Source organism: Rhinolophus sinicus, linkage group LG04 (assembly GCF_036562045.2).
Source record: "Rhinolophus sinicus isolate RSC01 linkage group LG04, ASM3656204v1, whole genome shotgun sequence".
Lineage (NCBI taxonomy): Eukaryota > Metazoa > Chordata > Mammalia > Chiroptera > Rhinolophidae > Rhinolophus > Rhinolophus sinicus.
In genome coordinates, this window is record NC_133754.1 from 170,902,651 (window position 1) to 170,921,120 (window position 18,470).

The following is an 18,470-nucleotide window of genomic DNA, read 5'->3' on the forward strand; positions in this document are numbered from 1 at the left end:
TCAGGAATTTGAGAATGACTTAGCTGGGCAGTTTTTGCTCAGGGGCTCTCACAGGGGTTCAGTCAGGATGTTAGCTGCGGTACAGATCTCTGGCTAGAACAATCTATTCCTGGAAGGAAAAGCAGCTTGGGAAACCACAGTAATATCAGGTTTCACAGGAAGGAGAGAGTCAAATGAAAGGGGTTGAATTGTCCCATCATAATTTTTATCCTGCCACGGCAGCCCCCTCCCTGCTCCCTTTTGCTCTTCAGCTCTCTTTCTGCCAGTAGGCGTCATCAAAAGCCAGGGCTGCTTCTCTGCACGCACCTCAAGATTTTCCTTCTTCAAAACAACAGACACTTGAAATTCTCTAGGGCTATAACCCAACAGCCATGTGGCTCCCAGTTCCCCAGCACCCTGCAGCCTACCTACCATTTCTGCCTTTGAGGGCGGAGAGTGAAATCGACAAGCATGCATAACCCTCTCTGAGCCCTAATCAGGCTGCTGTGTTGGTGAGGCGGCTGGGGACCACAGAGGGGGTGGGTGCCTGGCAGCTGGCTAGGCTCCTTCCTTCCCTTCTGCACATGCTGCTTGAAGGACAGCTCGTCCCCACAAATGGAGGGAAAAATCTGTGTTAGTGGCTGGCTGGCTAGACCCCAAACTCCTTTGTACATGTGTCCTGATGTTATCCCCCTTCCTGTGGCTTTCAACACATGACAGTTCTTAAACGGGGATTACTTTTGGGTTTTGAGATGAATTGGGTTTTGAGATGACTTTTGCTTTATGCTAGTCAGGCAAGCCCCCTCGTAGATATATTCTCTGCATACCCCGGGTTGGCAAAGGCTCCCTCTAGGATACATCTTGCTGCCTCCTGAGTTCAGTAATGTGTGTAGCCCCCACCTTCTTGCTTCTTTTTCTGAGGATGTCTCTTCCTTACTGTGTCCTAAGAGGCAGAGTTCATCTTCCTACGGTCCTCTAGTGAGGAAGGCCTGCCAGGTTGAATTTTTTCAGGTGGCTTCTGTACCCTTTTCTCCTCAGTGCCTAGTGAGTCTGCACTCCTCAAGTCCTGTGCCCAGCAGAAATTGGGTTCGTTGTCTTCTTTGCGCTTCCGGAAGCTCACTCTCATCCAGTATTTTTCCTGCCATCTGGGGCCCCATCTGTTTTCCCTTTGCCTCCGGGCTCTGGCTCCCTGGTGCACTCCTGCAGTCTCTGGCCACCCATTACCATCACCCTTTGCAGACAGAGTTGGTGCCCAGTTGCAGTCCCCAAGTGTGCATTGGGGATGTGCCCCCCACCCCCGGGCCCCTGAATACCCTGATGAGGGTGACTTCAGGCCCTTTAGCCTGAACATTCCTGGGTTCTCTCACAGGACACACCCTCAGCCTGGGGAGAAACGGGGGATATTGACAGGGCCAGAGATTTGGGGGGCTTGTGACGAGCTAGATTAGCTGGTACCTAGACCAGCTGAAGGCCCCAGGGATTCAGCTGACTTCCCTTCCGGCGGTTTCTTTCTCTCTACTTGGGGACATATTTTGGAGCCTGCCCTCTCTTTGGCTACCTCTTGGCTTCTCAAGCAAAGCTGTGGTTCCTTGTCCTGTGCCTGATGGCGCTCTCTGCTCCTGAACCGTGGGGCTGCATGGGCAGATGCAATGGTGCACACTAGAAGGCCGTGAGTGTTCTAGAAGACGGGCTCGGTGCACAGGAGACAGTGCTGGACTTGAGGCCGAGCTCTGGTCTTCAGTTCTGGTTCAGCCTATGCTAGTCATTCTGGGCCCCAGGCAAGTCACCTTCCATCACTGGGCATGACTGTTTCAGCCACCAAATGAGGAGGTAGGGCAAGATGGCTTCAGGGGCCTCAGACATCTGCTGGAATGGGCTAAGTGGGGGGGACGGGACAGGCATGGTCGTGGTGGGTATGCTGCTTGGAGGCCGGGAACCTGGGGCCGGGAACCTGGTCTGCTGGGTCCGGTTCCTCTGCTGTAACAGTGTATAGGGCACCCTGGCCCTCCCTAAGGACATGTGCTTGGCAGGGCTGGAGGGGAACTGCATGGAGCTGTGCAGACTAACCTGACTTCTGAGCCAGTCTTCACTTCCACCCTTCGCCTTGCCTGTGTCCCTGTCCTGGCCCCTGGGTTGTGAGCTCCCGGAGGGCAGGCACCAGGCTGTTCAGATCTCGCCTTCCTCACTCAGGGGCCCAGCAGATGTTTGTCAAACGGAATTAGGGACATTTGTGTTGGGAGGTTTCTCCATCCTGATTTCTGGGAAAGGGCCATTGGTAGGTGATAAGTGATGTGTAGCACCGTGGTTCCCACGGCTTTGGAAACCACATGTGTTCCAAGCGGGGCTGGCTTTCTGGTTGATGTGCGGGGTTGCTGCACTGGTAAGTTTCAGAAGAAATGTTTCATGTTAAGCATAGACGTCTTTGTGTTGATGAGATCCAATCATGGCTGCTTGGCCCTGTTTGTCTGTTTCTGTCGTCCCTCTCCTATCTCACACTGGATCAAGCACAGTTTTTGTAGGAGGTTCTCAGCTCTAGGGAGCCCCAAAGTGGTAATTGCTCGGGCCTTGAGCTAATAATACCATGGATTTTCCTGGTATCTTTCATCCAAGGACCTCCTCACCCTCCAGCGTTATCTGATTCCCACACAGCTCAGAGAGTGCGATAACCCCTATTATTAGCTCCACCTCACAGCCTTGGACATTGTGGCTGTGAAAGGGGAGATCAGTCAGATGTGGAACCGGAACAGGTCTCCTGGGCTTCTGAAGTCAGTGTCCTGGGGCAGGAGAGCTGCAGGGATTTCTGATGGGTGGAGAACTGGACCAGGGTTTGCTGGAGCCTGGAATGCCTGGGCTTGTAGATAAACACCTGGAAGTGCGAGGAGCAAGTGCTTGCCGGGTCACATGGTTGGTGGACTGCTGCGAAGCTTCCCTCCTTTCTGTTCTCCAAATCCTGCCTAGCCTTCCTCCAACCAGCAACAAAGCACGAGTCCCAGTTCCATGGGACATGTCCAGAGGTGAACAATTGGGATGATGAGGCGTGTCATACTGTGCCATGAGGGGCAGTGGGAAGGGCTGTAGACTTTGGTCTAGAGGAGAGATCCCAGACTGCAGAATGAGGTCCACTCAACAAAAGTTACTGAGAGGCCACTTTTGACTCAATAAAGATGGAGCGTTGAACAATCAGAGCTATCTCAAAAATGAAAGGGTTCCCACTTCAGGAAGTGAGTTCCCCATCGTTGGAGGTGTTCAAGAAGCAGCAGATGACTGCTCGACATGGTTGTCATGGACGGAGCAGATGCAAGGGCTTTCCAATTGATGTGCGGGGTCGCTGCAGGCTGGGAGGCCCTGCCCTGTCCTCCTTGCCTCCTCAGTGTGTGTGTTTAAGTTCAAGTTCAAGATCAAGTTCAGTGGCTTCTTGAGGTTCCAGGAAGAGTCTGTTGGATTGACAAGATTTTTCAACATCTCATTGAGGAAGAGGAGTCCTCTCTCTCCTCTGTCCTTGCTGGAGGTCCACTGGGTTTCTGTGAGGATGAGCTGATGTTTTGTTTTAGGTTGCCTTGCAAAGTAATGAGCTCCTCATCCCCAGAGGAGTGTAAGCCTAGGCTGGAGCACCACTGCTGGCGGTATAGCAGAAGGGACTTCTGATGTGTTGAGGAGGCAGAACTAGATGGCTTCTGAGCTCCCTTCCAACCCAGAGACCGAATGAATCTTTGAATCCCTTCACATGAACAAAAGAGCATTCCTGTGACTGTTACTCCACGTTTCATCCAGCAAGGGGTCGAGGTGCAGTTGTTTCTGTGGTTGTTTCCTCAGGTCAGCTGAAGCTGTCGATTGATGCCCAGGACCGGGTTCTGCTGCTGCACAGTGAGTATGGCTGTGTGCCAGGCCCAGCAGGGGCAGGGGGGGCCACTCAGCCTCCCACCTGGCAGTGGAGGGGATGTTACATGGGCCAAGGCTTCTTTTCTCATCTTGGTATAGTGTCCTGCCATGTGTCCATTGAGAAAAAAAAGAGTGTATTCACTTGGGACTCTTACTAGGGACCTTTCCCTGGTCCTGTTCTTGATGCGATGGAGTCCACCTATCCATTTATCCATTTGTTCACCCTCCCATTCAGCACACAAATAGTTATTGAGCCTTTGTTATGGTTCCTGCTGCCTGAACTCTTCAATTTGGCCCAGAAGGCCTATCTCTCTAGGCTCCTTGGCTATTGCTGCTAAAGGCACCCTTCACCCCCATTCTGTCCAGTTACGTGCACCTCCCGCCCCTTGCAGGCGTCATGCTTGCTCATGCCTCTGTGCCTTTGCATCCTCTGTTCCTTGTATCTGGAATAGCCTGCCTTCTTTTTGAACTCCTTCTGAAAAATAGCCCTCCCTCCCTCTGATTTGCAAGAACTACGCCTGCCTTCATCATCATTAAGACTCAGGAAGGAAGGCTCCTTCTGCCTCATGTTTTCCCTCCAGGAATCACTCCCTGATCTACCTGCATGTGCTGTTTGTTTCTTCCCCCGTGTCCTCACACAGCCCTGACTACATTGTGTTCCCCTAGTTTATCCTGGGTCTTTCTCCTCACCAGAATGGGGGTGCACCTCCTGAGAGCCAGGGAGACCCCCGGGCTCACCAGGACCGGATCCTGCCCTCCGGGCCCACGCCCTCGAGGGGAAGCAGGCACACAGGAACAGTAACTAGGATACCAGGCAGCGTAGACCAGCAGGCGCCTGGGGTCCTCCGGTCCTGGCCTTGGGGGGCCCAAGGTGAAGTTCCCAAGGACCAACAGAACGGGGTTCTTTGCCCGCCAGAGCCCGACTCCAGCTGTGCAAACAGTTTTTGCAGCGCTCATGTTGGCCTCAGTGCTCCATTTGTCCTGCACAGTTTGGTTTGGCTTCAGCCCAGTCTCAGGGCTTCATCCCGTCCAGCCTGTTCCCCTCTCTCCTTTGGCTGCCCAGGCCTTATGCCTCAGACTACAGAGCTCCGTCCAAGCCAAACCCCAGGGCTCTATCAAACTGAACGTGAAAGAAAATAGAGAAGAGGCTCAGCTTCTGTCAGGTCTGCTGTCTGATTTCTGCAGCTCTCAGGCAAATGGGCCACACTTGCTTTCGTGGCCAGACCTGCAGCCCACCGCCACCGATCCCTTGCCTTTGTTTATTATTCTTTTCTTTAACAAACTTTGGTTGAGCAGTGATATATTTACCAGGCTCCGTACTAACCACGTTACACACAGTACCTCATTTGATCAGCACAACCACCCTGTGAAGTGGATATTATTTTCATAAACTCACTTACAAAAATGGCAGATTCAGTCTCAGGGAGGTGAGGCGCTTGCTCTGGCTCACCTGGCCAGTCAGTGGCTGGAATTCATGCCGTGTCTGTCTGCCTCTGGGCCCCAGCTTTGCCTGCTGTGCTCTACTGCCTGTCAGCTGCAGCACAGGTCACTGTGCAGGGCATGTTCTCCGGCCTGGCCCCTCCATTCCCAGGAGGAAGTCTTGTGTGGAGGAAAGAACACTGGCCTGGGAGACAAGAGACGTGGATATAAACCTAGCTCTGTCATCCCCTTGCTTTGTGACTTTGGATAAGTTTCTTCCTGTCTTTGCCCCAGTCCCGCCCCCCCCATCATAGCCCCATCTTCCCCATTAGATGAGGGGTTGGACTCAATAAATGTTATGTTTCCTTCCAGCTGTAAGATTCGGGGGATTGAACACACCTTCTAATGCCTCAGTGAGGGTGCTGGTGGGAGATGGTGGGAGTGGAGTAGACCAGAGCAGGTTACTATCCAATGGTGGTTATGCAGATTAAGGGCCTGGTAATAATCTTTCCCACCCACCCACCCCAACATTTTAATTCTCTGTTTAGTCATTGAAGGCAAAGGCCTGATGAGCAAAGAGCCTGGCATCTGTGACTCCTATGTGAAGGTACGAGATGAGCTGGAGGTGGGGGTGGGTATGGGTGGGGTGGGGGGTGGTGAGGGGCCATGTCACCGAACCCCTTCTTGGTGCCACCCACTGTGGGCCCCTGTCCTGGCATCTGACTCCAGTGGCCTGGGGCTCCTCATGCTTTCCCAGCATCTGACTGTGGATGCCACCCTGTCCTCTGTAGAAGCTGGTGTGAAGGATACCTGGGAAGCCTTCACTTTGGAGATGTGCTCCGGGCTTAGGTAGCTACATAGCCACGAGGGGTTAGCTAATGCTTACTTTTCTCCACTTCAAGATATCTTTGAGCCCTGAAGATAATCGACTACGCCATCAGAAGACGCAGACCATTCCAGACTGCAGAGACCCAGTCTTCCATGAGCACTTCTTCTTGTAAGAGTCTGGTGCAGCCGGGCCCTGGAGAGGAGAGGGAAGGAGTGTTTATCTGGAAACAGCTCTGTTTGCCAAATCTAGAACTAGATCTAAGCAGAAAAACAGTGACTTCTAAAGGGTGTCTTTGTTTTCTCATTCACTTGTGTCCTTGCATCCCTGGCACCCGGCCCAGCAGTGAGGTCCACAGTGATAAGGCCTCACTTGGCTTGTTCTCATAACTAAAATGCCCAGCCTGAGGCTGGCAGTCCCTGAAGAGTAGGCAATTTCCCACTGTGCCTCGGGCCAAGCAATCTCCTTTAGCAGAAGGAATTTTCCAAGCCGAGAGATGTTTTGCCTCCCCACCCGGTTCCCCCTCCCCCTTTTAAAACTTGCTAACCTCTCTGAGCCCTGGCTTCCTTATTTGTAAATAGGGCTAATAATAGTGCCAACCTGAGAGAGCTGAGATGTAAGGAGACAGAGTAACACCAAATGTCAGCTGCTGTGGTTGTTACTGTTGTTATTATTTCTTTCCTCCATCCTTGGACTCTGGGGCCAATGGGAAGGCAATGGACATTTTGTATTTTCCTATTAGTGGAAAATTAATACTATTTTGTTGTTTTTTCAAACTCTACAAGATAATTTTGCTTATTGTAGAGGAATGGAAAATACAGATATGTAGAAGAAGAAAAGAGAAAACACCCTTAGCTCTATTGCTCACTGATACGCCTTGGTTTATTTCTTTTCAGATCTTTGAATGTGTGTGTGTGTGTGTGTGTGTGTGTGTGTGTGTGTATAAAAAACGGAATTGTTCTGTAATATTGTATGGTAACCTCCCTTTTGTCCTCAGCAATGTGATGTATACTCTTTCATGTATGTCAATACTTACTACCTCCCACATTATTTGTGCTTGAGTTTTGTGATCAGCTCCTAAAGGTTGGATGTTTAGGTTCTTTCCACCTTTTGCAATTATGTGGCATTCTGTGGGTCTGGCCTGGAGCTCCGCCCTATGAGTGCTCTGACTGTCCGGTTTGCTTTGCAGTCCTGTCCAAGAGGAAGATGAACACAAGCGCCTCCTGGTCTCTGTGTGGAATAGGGCAGGTGATTCCAGGTGAGCGGACGTGCTGAGCTGGCAGAGGGATCTTGCTCTGGGCCTGTGGGTGGCAGCCAGGAAGCCAGCAGGGGCTCAGTTAGTGCTTGTTGGACAAATTGGCAGTAGTGGCAACGCTAAATTTGCCGCCTCCTGAGTCCCCACCACTCCCACTGATGCCAAGCATTGTGTTATCAAGGAGTGTTCGCTGTGCCCTTGGTATCAGTAAGACACGTGTTGGGCAGCGTCCATGTGGATTCTGCTTTCAAGGGACTCGAGATACTGAATGGAGACAAATGATAGTCATAACGCACAGGCGCAATCCCATAGGAGTAGAAGCTTCGTGGAAAGTGGGCCCTTTTCTCTCGTAGTCACCACTGTACCCAGTGCCTAGCGCACAGATGTTTAGTGAATATTGGTTCAATGAATACGGAATGAAATTAGTAACAGGACAGTAAGTGTGGGAGAAGGGAGAGTTCATTGTGGGCTGAGGTGATCAAGGAATCCTTCGTGTAGAAAGGGGATTTTCAACATGGGGCAGAGATCGAGAATAAGACAAGGACAGAGATTGGAAAGGCCATTCCAGGCAGGGGCGTAGCATGAGCTGGGGGCCAGGAATATGCCTGGTGGGCTCAGGCTGACATGAGGAGGCCAGTTTAAGAGGCGCAGAAGTTTCATGTGGGAAAATCCAAACAGGCTGATCTTGCAGGCAGCCCGGAACACTTGGAGGTCAGCTGTGGTCATTAGTCATGGCGTTTTGTACAGAGCAGAGGAGGAGAGCTAGGTAGGTGAGGGTGAGGATTCACTGCTACCCCGAGGGGGTGAGAGCACGTGGCTGATGGCCATGCCACCTGTGAGCAGCAGGGGCTCCTTCACCTGGTGCAGCCCAAGAAATCTGGGGAGACCCTGTGGCCAGTATAACATGCGTCAAGCAATCATAGACGAAATGGTGACCGAAAAAGGGTTGAGGTGAATGCAAATCAGTTCAACTCACCATCTTAGGCCCAGGAAATATTTTTGCGTTGAAAGCTTTTTAGTACCCTAATTTTATAGCTAGCATGCTTTTAAAGTTGAGCCTTATTCAACCTTCATAATGAAGCAGAGCATCTACTTTTTAATCATGGAATGGTGCTTATGGTTCTGTATACCTCATTCACTGGGCTGCCATTTCCAGGGTATCAATTTGGCAACATTATTGTAAGTGCTGGGGACACATGGGATCAATCAGAGACCATCCTGCTCTCGAGAGGATCACTGATAGAGACTTGGGGGTGTGGGTGAGGGGGAGGACATCACACTGATAATAGGAGCAGCCATTTAGCTGGTGTTGACCACAAGCCAGGGGTTAACAGTACAGCCTCTCATTCAATTCTTAAAACAACTCGAAGAGGAGCATGTTTTTGTCTTAAGTTTTCAGAGGAGGAGACTGAAGCTAAGAAGAATAACTTGCCCAAGGTCACACAGCCAGTGAACGGTAGAGCCAGGCAGTTAGACCCCAGGGTCCACTGTGTTGCCTCTTGGATGTGCAGGTAAAAGGCAGAAGAAAGAGCCAGTATCGTGAAGAAAGCTGGGCAGGGCAGGGCAGGGCAGGAATGGGACGGGAACTGCAAACTTACTGGTGTTGCTGGAGGGTCAAGTGCAAAGTAGGGACTGGCTAGAGAGAAGACGAAGAGGTTGGCATAAACTCAGTCTGATGATTCTGTAGGTTTTCTTTGGACTGTGGGTTTTCTCCTAAGGGCCAGTGGTTCTCAATCCTGGATGTACCTCAGAATCACCTGGGATGCTGTGAGCAACACAAGTTCCCAGGTGCCACATCTGAATTTTCATGGGTAAGGCCTAGGAATCTGCATTCACACACATTCTCAGGGTGAATATCATGCAGCCAACTTGGTGTTGGGCAATCTGGCAGTAGGGAGATGCTGAAGGGTGTTGAGCAAGGCAATGACAGATGTGTTTTCTAGACCTATCATCCTGGTAGGTGTTTGGAAGGTTGGGGAGGAGCTGGGAGACTTGGTGATCTGTGGAGAGGTGATTTAGGGATAGAGAGGAGGGAAAGAGATCCAGGACACAGTTAGGAGGTTAAATCAGAAGTACTTAGCAGTGATTTGGCTGTGAGAGTAGTTGGAGAAGTCAAAGATGACTCCTGGGTATCGGGTGGTGTCCCCCACAAAGCCAGAGTGTCGGGGAGGGGAAGGGGAACCCGCTTTGGGTACTGTGAGATGGAGGTATCCGGAGCGCAGCCAGGGGAGAGCTGTGAGGAGGGCAACCTGGAGCTCAGGGGCGAGAGAGGCCTGTGCCCACGGTAGGGGTGTGGGAGCCATGACCAGCAAGGCGGTGGGTGAAATGGTCAGGTGAGTGCCAAGGACCAAGGCTCAGAATACTGTCTTGAAGGGAAAGCCCTGAAAGAGCCAGAGTGTCAGAGAAACATCTGGCCAGCCCACTGGGTGGAGGCAGGGAGTGCAGCAGGTGCTGGAGGCAGACACCAAACTGGGAGCTGCCGCTCCCTCCACTTCCAGACCAGAGCGAGCTGGAGAGAGCTGCTGCAGAAGAAGCCAGTGATGCAGTTCAGGGTTTTTCAAAAAGAAAGTGAGGCCAGGGAGAGTGAGTCAGCGCCCTGGGAGGCAGTGTGACAGAGGCAGTGAGTGTCTCCACTTGTTGCCTATTTTGGGAAAGTGAGATTCCTTATTAAACAAAACACAGCCGAACTCGTGGTCACAGTCCCAACCCAAAGCTCAAGAGGGACAGGCTCTGACAGGCCTGCTTTCGGAACAGAGGGCCCTGCGTAAGTGGCCAGCACCGCGGACACTAGCTCAGCCAGTAGGGGGCGCAGCGTCGATCCATTGTCTCTGACCCAGCAAGCCTCTGAGCTGGCGGAGGCCAACGGAGCAGTTGCAGGAAACTTCTGCCCTGATCAACGCTCTCAAATCAAATTGTGCTTCTCTGAAGGACGGACATTCAACTTATCAACATGAAAGACAATTACGGAAGGAAGGAAACAAACATTTATTGAACTCTTCTCCGTGCCAAGCACTTTACATATATTATCTCAGTTAATTCTCATAACTACCCTGAGAGGTAGGAATTATTATTGTCCCTCTCTTCAGAGAAGAGGGAATGGAGGCTTTATGAAGGCTCGGGAACTTGCCTGGGGTCATATAACAGCTCACATTTATTAAGCACTTAATGTCCACTATGCATGGACATTAAGCATATTCCATGCATTATCTAATTTAATCCTCACAACACCATATAAGGTTGGTATTACTATTGCTGCTCTTTTACAGGTGAGGAAACAGGCACAGAGAGGTTAAGTAACTTGCCCAAGGTGACACAGCAGTATGCAGTGAAAACAATGTGCAAATCCAGGCAGTCTGGCACCAAACTTGTGTACTCGTAGTCACATCATAGTACACTTGACCGTCTCACACAGCGGATAAATGACTCCAAAGCCATATTCTCTCTGTGTCAGTACACGTGTTCTTCAGGCCTCAGGCTACTTCCCATAGCATTTATAATTGTAGTTTTATATAAGTCATCCAGCTGAATATGTGGCAGTTACATTTTGAAACTGATAGGAGATAAAAAGGAAGCCCCTGTTTCATGAATTCTCACGATCCTTCCAGTGATGGCTATAAACTTGTATTAGGGAAACAAGAGGATTGGCAAAGAATTTCTGGGGAAGGGCTGGATGATTTCAACTCATCCTGGTGACCCCAGTGGGAGCCGAGGAGAACAGGGCTCCGAGCAGTAGGTTTTGGCTTAACTGTAACTCTCTGAGAGACCGTGGGTAAGTCCCTTCCCTGCTCTGGGCCTCAGTGTCCCCATCTGTAAAATGTACTGATCTCTAAGGTTCCTTTCAGCTTTCAGGTTCTATGAGTTTCTAAGAAATTATAGACATTTTCAAATATATGGAAAGGGAGCACATATGGAGGGTGTCAAAAAATGTATACACATTTTAAGGAAGGAAAAAACTGTATTAAAATTGTAATAATACATACCGATAACAAAAGATGAATACAAGTCACGTTTGACTTCTGCAATTACAAGAGGTGGTCAAAGTGGTTATCAGCAGCATCCAGATACTTCTGATTGCGGTAAACTACTGCTTGAGCAACGTTGACCAAAGTGTGCACTTGTAGACATTTTTTTGGCACCCCTGGTGTATAATAAATCCTCATGTACTCATAGCCCAGCTTCATCAATTATCGATGTATGGCTAATCTTATTTCATCTTTGCCCCCAACCACTTTCCCCTCCTCCAGTGGATTATTTTAAAGCAAATCCCAGATAACATCTCTATATATAGCTTTAAAAAAACCACAATGCCATTATCATGTTTAAAAATTAACAGTAATTTCTTAATAGTGACTATGGAACTGAGCTATTTTAAAGTTTTGTTTGATGATTATAGTGAAAGCTAAACTGAAGCTTTTAGTGTCAGTCATAGCATTTTCAGAACTTGTGGCCAGAGAACAATCTTAGAATTGTAGTGTTATGTACCAAGTTAAAAAATAATAACACACATATGTGTTTCAAGAACATAATTATTTTATACTACCAATACCTACGTTTATGGATATTCTGCTTGCTGTGTGTCATGCACTGTCTTGGGTGCTCTCAGTGTACTGTCTCCTATAATCTATTTTATAAACAGGACCTCAGTGCCAAGTACAATGCCGTGATGTTAGAAAGTTTGTGACCAGAGATGGCAACTGAACCTAAGGAAAGAAAAAAAAAAATGAATGGAAAAATATGTTCAATTTAAGCCATCAAATTAAAAATAAATTGACATGAAGTTGAGTAACCCTGTAAGAGGAGTGGTTTAAGGCCCCTGACAGAAAGAATTAAAGTGCATTCCCTCAAAATAATACCTTGTCATTTTGCAGTGGGTCTCCTACCTTATGCTCAAAAGTAAACTGAGCCAAGTACTTTTCCCCATGAAGTCTTACCTCTGAGCCTTGGTACTGGCTGTTCCCTCTGCCTGAAATGCTCTTCCTCGCGTTCTCTCTAGCTTAACTTTTTGGGCTTTCTCAAAACGTCTTGGCCCTAAAGTGCCTCTTGCTTCCCCCAGCTTTTAGCATTTGTTGCCTGTCCTGTTCACCTGTCAATCTCGCCTTGTCTACTGACATCGCTTGTATTGCTGTCTTGAACTGCTATTTAAATTCCTGCATGTTTGTCTTGTTTCCTTAATGCTGGGGCTCCTTGCCCAGTGCCTGCCAACTGTGGGCATGATGGATTCATCCATTTGTCAAGCCTTCACTGAGTGCACCAAGCACTGAGCTCAGGGTTTGGCATTCAGAAGTAACCAAGGCCTGGCCCCTGAGACTTTGTGCCTAGGGAAATATCAGGCATTCCCCAGGGGGAGGGCTAGTTCCCAAGGTTATAAGCTGGCCTGTATATTGCGTGTACTCAGGTTGCATGTAAAAGAAGTCTTTCTTCCTCCAAAGATTTTTCAAAGGCAGGCTTAGGAAGTAGCTAATTGAAGAAACAGAGAGAGGGTCCCGCTTATGGACATCAATTGTGACAATTTACTTGGCCTGAATTATCCTAAAATCATTGGAGGCTCCTTAGCAGGAAGTAAGGCTCATGAGAGGTATTAACTGTTGAACATTCTTTAAGTACTGAGGAATGAAAATTCTACTTACTGAGGAGCTGGGAGAGGCTGCCTTTATTACAGCTAAAGCATCATGCCTGGAGACCTAGAAAGTTGCAGCCATAACCGGTGTGGAAAAAAGTGTATAGCAAGGCAGTGTGGGCACCTAGATACCAGCCGGCTTGCTCTCGAATGTGTTGACAAACACAATTAAATCGGCGATGGAGACTTTGGCAAAGTCTTGAGGAGGCTTTTCTGGAATGGCAGCTCAGGTCAGCGTCTGCGCTCCTAATGGTCCCTGCAGCTGCCCCTCCCGTTAGTGCTGACCTGGCCGCTTGCCAGGAGGAGTATCTGTTTTTGGTAGTGGACTGGGGAGGTGGATGTGGAAGGATGGCTTTACTGGGGTGACATCACTGTCCTCTTTGGGTAGATTATTAATATGGCTTTGTATGATGGGAGGAGGAAGGGAAGGGGGAGTAGGTGGAGCCCAGGCTGCAGGAGACAGGGCCTGGAGAGGGAGCCGGGGGAGTAGTGGTGTGAGAATAGCTGGTGGGACCAGGCCATGTACAGAGTGCATCTGCAGGCCAGGGGCACCTATTCTGAGGATCAGGCCCCAGTATTCTGCACCCCCACCCCTCACTAGGTTGGCTTGGCTGCCCACAAAAAGCCATTTTTGTTTTACCGAGTACTGTCAGGTGGTAAGCTGCCGCCCTTCCTGGAGAATGCAAACAATATGTATTTATAGAGACCTTCTAGACCACTGGTCTCTGGGGCAGGCACTTGCTTTCTCTAGACTTGCCTGGACCCCGCCTTGGGCCTGCTGGGTCTGGGGCACAGGAGTTGGACAGGCTCTTCAGGGGGTTCTGTGGCGCACCCCTGGCTAGAGCTGCTGGCTTCGCTCAGGCCCCCGTAGACCAGGTTCTGGGGAGGCACATCTCCAGGGAGTTCATTACCCATCCAGGAGCTCATTGCATCTTTGGCTCTGCTGTTGTGCCTTCCATGGAACGTGCCAGAACTAGGTGGGTCCCTCAGATGTTGAAATCAACAACCATCAGGGTTATGCCCCAGTCTAAATACCCTTGTTGTTTCTTGATTAATAGTAAACCAGTCTTTGAAGGGGTCTCTGAGTTGGGTGCTAGGAGAGAGAACAGAAAATTAAAAAAAAAAAAAAAGCTGACTCTAATGTTAGGATAGAGAAAAATGCGGTAGAATAGAAGTATTTTCAAATACATTTATACTGTGTTTTTTTTTTTTTTTCTGGTTACAAAAGTACTGCTTGTTCCCTGTGAAAATTTGAAAGCACTGAAAAACCCAAAGAAGAAAACAAATCTCCCTCTAATCCCCCCTACCAGATACAACTATTGTTAATATTTTTGTGACTGTCTTTCTCATTAACAACCATTGTGAATATTTTTGTGGGCATCTTTCTCATTAAACTACAGATTTGTAAATTCCCTTTTCTCTCACAGTAGCGAGATTATTTTTTGCGTTTCATTAATGCTCATCTCTGCCATCATTATTGAAAGCTGCCAAGTGTCAATCAGTCCCTGCCTATGGGAGGGTGGGACTCAATGGAGGACAGTCTTCAGGAACTTTGAATTATTCTTAGCCAAGAAGGACCCGACTGGACTCAGCCTGTCGCCCTCGTGTGACATCCTGACAAGGCCTGACCCTGGTTCATGCCTACTTGTCCAGCTGGCCCCTGGTTCAGGTTGTTCTTGGAGACTTTTGTGTTGGTTTGGACCTTGATCTGAAACTGTGCAAGGACTACCCAGGTCCTACTTGGACCCAAGACAAAGCTTCTTGAGCTTCAGGTCCCATAACTTTTCTCCTCGACTGAGCATCACCAGCTCATGTGGGAGCTGAAATTCCCTGGGGGGACCAGCTCTTTGGATCTACCTGGCACCAGAACAGTTGAAAACTGCGGGGTAGCTCTGAGCTTATGTGGTTGTTGGAGGGAGTGCTGCGCCGTGATCTAGGACACCTGGGTTTCCCACGGGACTCTGCTACTAACTAGTCCGGTGACCTGGGGAAGGGGACCAACTCTGAGCCTCAGTGTTTTCCTCTGTGAAATGGAGAAATAGCTCCTCTCCGGCCTAACTGACAAAGTTGGAAAGGTCACATGAGATGAGGCAGGTAAAAACACTGTAAGCTGCAGTGCATCAGGCAAAGCCATATTACACTTGGTGATTGGCCTCCCAATATAGCCCTGTGAAAAGGTGCTGACTCAAGCCTCTGTTGTTCTCCCAGACAGACTGGACTCATCGGCTGCATGAGCTTCGGGGTGAAGTCCCTCCTGACTCCGGACAAGGTGGGTCCTAAGGAAGCTTCTGGCAGGGTCCTCCCACCTCAGCCAGGGCTGCTACAGGCAGAGGAAGTCCAGGGTGGGGCTTTTGTCTGTGAGATGGTGCCTCACTGAGACAGGTGCTCTGTGGCCTGAATAACGGTACTGTATTTGTCACCTATGTGACCAAGGGGTTGGGTCCCCTTCTTGGTTTGATGGCAGAGAGCAGTTGTAAGGTCGCCCCGAGTCCTCCCAGGAAGCTCTGGGTCAGGACCGTGCTGTTACAGACACTGGCAGGTCCCTTGGAGCTCAGAGCACTGCTGGGCCCGCCCGGAGGAGGCGGGCCAGGTGCTCCTTGTGGTCTGCTCCAGGGCTCATCTTCACGTCTCATGTTCCTGGGCTTAGCAGATGCCCAGCAGTGGAGTGAGCGTCCTCTATGGAGCTTTCCTTCGGGCTGGTTGAGGACTCTTTGGGGTCAAGAGAGACCCCTCCCTTTCTATTCACTGCACCCCCAAACTGAAGGCTTTTGAGCAGGGAAGGGATGTGTTCCTTTTGCATATCCCTGGAGATGTCCTGGTGCCTGCTTCGTGGAGTTGCCAGGTGCCCCCTGGAAGTGAAGTCTGGGGTAGGTGGCTGAGGACCTTATATCCTGCATGTGGGTCCCAAGTGTCTTGACTGCAGCCTCTGCTGTATTCCCTCCTGGTAGAAGATGCCCGCGCCACCCCCCCACCCTGGCCTCTCCATCTCCCTTCACTCCCTTCTATCAACATGTATTGGGTTCCTTCTGTATACCAGGCACAATGCTAGGCCCATAAAGGAGCCTGTATACAGCCTAGTGGGAGGCAGGCATGCACGTAGACTGTTCTCCAGGGACAAGAAGCTGTGGGAATTTGGCAGAAGAGATCAGTTCTGCCTGGCGTATCAGGGAAGGCTTCCTGGAGGTGCAGGCACAGCAGCTCCCTTTGGGGTAGGGAGGCTGGAATGTCTGTCTCTGCAGAGATGCTGCTTCTGAGGGAGGCTCTCCAATTGCTGCTTTTTGAGGGGCATCGATGGCTGCCTGACCTGTGCCCTCTGCCTTCTCTGAGCATGTCATGTCTTCTCTTGTGACAGGAGATCAGCGGCTGGTACTACCTTCTGGGGCAGGACCTGGGTCGGACCAAGCACCTGAAGGTGGCCAGGCGGCGATTGCGGCCCCTGAGAGGTGCATGCACACCACTTTCAGCCTTTGCCCAGACACACTGTCCCCTATGGCTTCCGCCCCAGCCCCCTTCCTGTTTAGTAGCATCAACCCCTGTGTTTTGTGGCACCCGTCACCCCATGCTGCAATCAGACCATGGGTGCAGGGACTTCTCATGAGTACCTGCTAGAATGTAGCCTGCAGGCGGCCTCTTGGCCAACACACCCTTATTTATCTGGTTGGACTTTCCTTGAAGAGGGTTATGGGCCTGACCCTATGTGGTTCAGCTTCCCCCACCCCTAGCTCATGGAGGGCTGGGCTTCAGGAGCTTCCTGCATGACCCCTCCCCAGGGTCAGTGGTCTCAGGATCCCTTCCTGCCTCCTTGCTGACCTTGGGGCGCCTGCCTTGGTGGACAGGTCATGTGGGCCCTGCTATGAGTCCTGAGGCTCAGAACTTGGATTTTGTATCCCCTCTGTTCTGTCCTTTCCACATACAGTCCTGGCTCCTGAGTTCTGGCATCCCACATGCTGGAGGCCAGGAGTGACCTGGGCAGCCATAATGGGCCTGGCACCCTGGTCTCATCCTCTGGGTGGTCTGTGGAAAGGACCCTTACATGCCAGCAGAAAGTTTCTGATGCTGCTCTGTCACCTTCCAGACCCACTGCTGAGAATTCCAGGAGGTGAGGACACTGAGAACGGGGAGAAACTCAAGGTAGGTGGGGACAAGCCCAGACGGGACTCATGGGACTGAACACTGCTTCGAGCTCTAACCCGCTGCAGTTAGTCCCCTAGCCCAGCAGACCCATAGCAGGGTAGCGTTTGGTGCCCGAGACTCAGGCTCACTTGGTGCTTAGAAACTTAGCAAGCCATGTAGTTTTAAGGGATTATTTCTTGTGCTTTACTCGGGTTGCTCATGCTTGGGGCAGGGCTAGAGAAAGCCAGGGGTAGGGAAAGCCAGGCCCTGGCCCTGGAAATGGAGGATTCTGGATCTTCCTGTCTTTTAGTCTCTTGAAGCCAAGTCCCCCTTTTCCCACAGGCCCTCTCAGACCCCTGGCTTCCCCTGGCACTGGGGCCAAATTACCCTCCCAAGTTAAGCCCGCTTCATGTCAGGGAGCAGCTGTGCGTCTGAACCTGAGAATGATGGTTCTAACTGTATTAGGGCTTTGAATCTAGCGAGGAACCTTCACATAGGGATTGGAGAATTTCCCAAAATTCATTCCGACTCTTTGTAGGACATGGGAGGTGATTCATGATTTTCTTTAGCAACTAAGACAGGCAGAAACAAACTCCCAGAGATTGAGTAGCCCCTCTGTGCCAGGTGCTGTGGTTATTGAATTTAATCCTCACTGTCATCTCTGAGGTGGTTGTTAGTTTCCCATCCCACGTAAGGTTCAGAGATGTTAGGTCGCTTTTTGTGGTCACACAGCCAGCAAGGATGTGGAGGCAGGATGTGAAGCAAGGTCTGGCTGGCTGCTAAGGGCACAGTGTCACTCTGCTTCCTACGTGTGGCCTAGTTGGGAGGCTATGACAATGATATTTTATTTAATTTTTTATCTATATTTGTATTATAATCTACAACATTCATTTACTCCATTCATTCACTCATTCATTCACTAATTTGATATTTACTGACTGTCTACACGGGCCAGGTCCTGTGCTGGGTGCTGGGATATAGCCATAAACAAGTCAAAGGTCCCTGCCCTAAAGGAGGGTACAATCTAGAGCCGTGCTGTCCAGTATGCTAGCCACTGGCCACCTGTGGCTACTGAGCACTTGAAATGTGGCGAGTATGACCGATGTCCTACCATTTACTTAATTTTAATTCATTTAAATTTATCTTGTATGTGTGTCTAGTTGTTACTGAATTGCATAGCACACAGTATTCGAGTAACTTGCCAGTTGCTGTTTTCTGTGGCTTCATAAGGAGTTTAAAATTGTCTTCTAGCTTTAGAGGGGAGGCTGCAAAGACCTTTCTTCCTCTCTCTGTGCTTTCGGAGCACAGAGGATGGTGAGCAGGGAGCCTAGCTGGTGATTGGCGGGAAGTACAGGGACGGCAGCACCACAGGTTTCTAGGTG

General features: G+C 50.1%; 1 protein-coding gene across 3 annotated transcripts in view; it reads left to right on the forward strand.

The window, feature by feature from the left end:
* The window catches only part of RGS3 (regulator of G protein signaling 3), a 112,214-nt gene that overhangs the window by 8,201 nt on the left and 85,543 nt on the right, over positions 1-18,470 (forward strand). For all 3 annotated transcript variants that reach the window (XM_074330858.1, XM_074330860.1, XM_074330857.1), the window contains exons 2-8: positions 3,793-3,843; positions 5,826-5,884; positions 6,180-6,274; positions 7,293-7,361; positions 15,184-15,244; positions 16,328-16,418; positions 17,051-17,106. In XM_074330858.1, the coding sequence (XP_074186959.1) occupies positions 3,793-3,843; positions 5,826-5,884; positions 6,180-6,274; positions 7,293-7,361; positions 15,184-15,244; positions 16,328-16,418; positions 17,051-17,106 (482 nt within the window). The remainder of the gene's footprint in view (positions 1-3,792; positions 3,844-5,825; positions 5,885-6,179; positions 6,275-7,292; positions 7,362-15,183; positions 15,245-16,327; positions 16,419-17,050; positions 17,107-18,470) is intronic.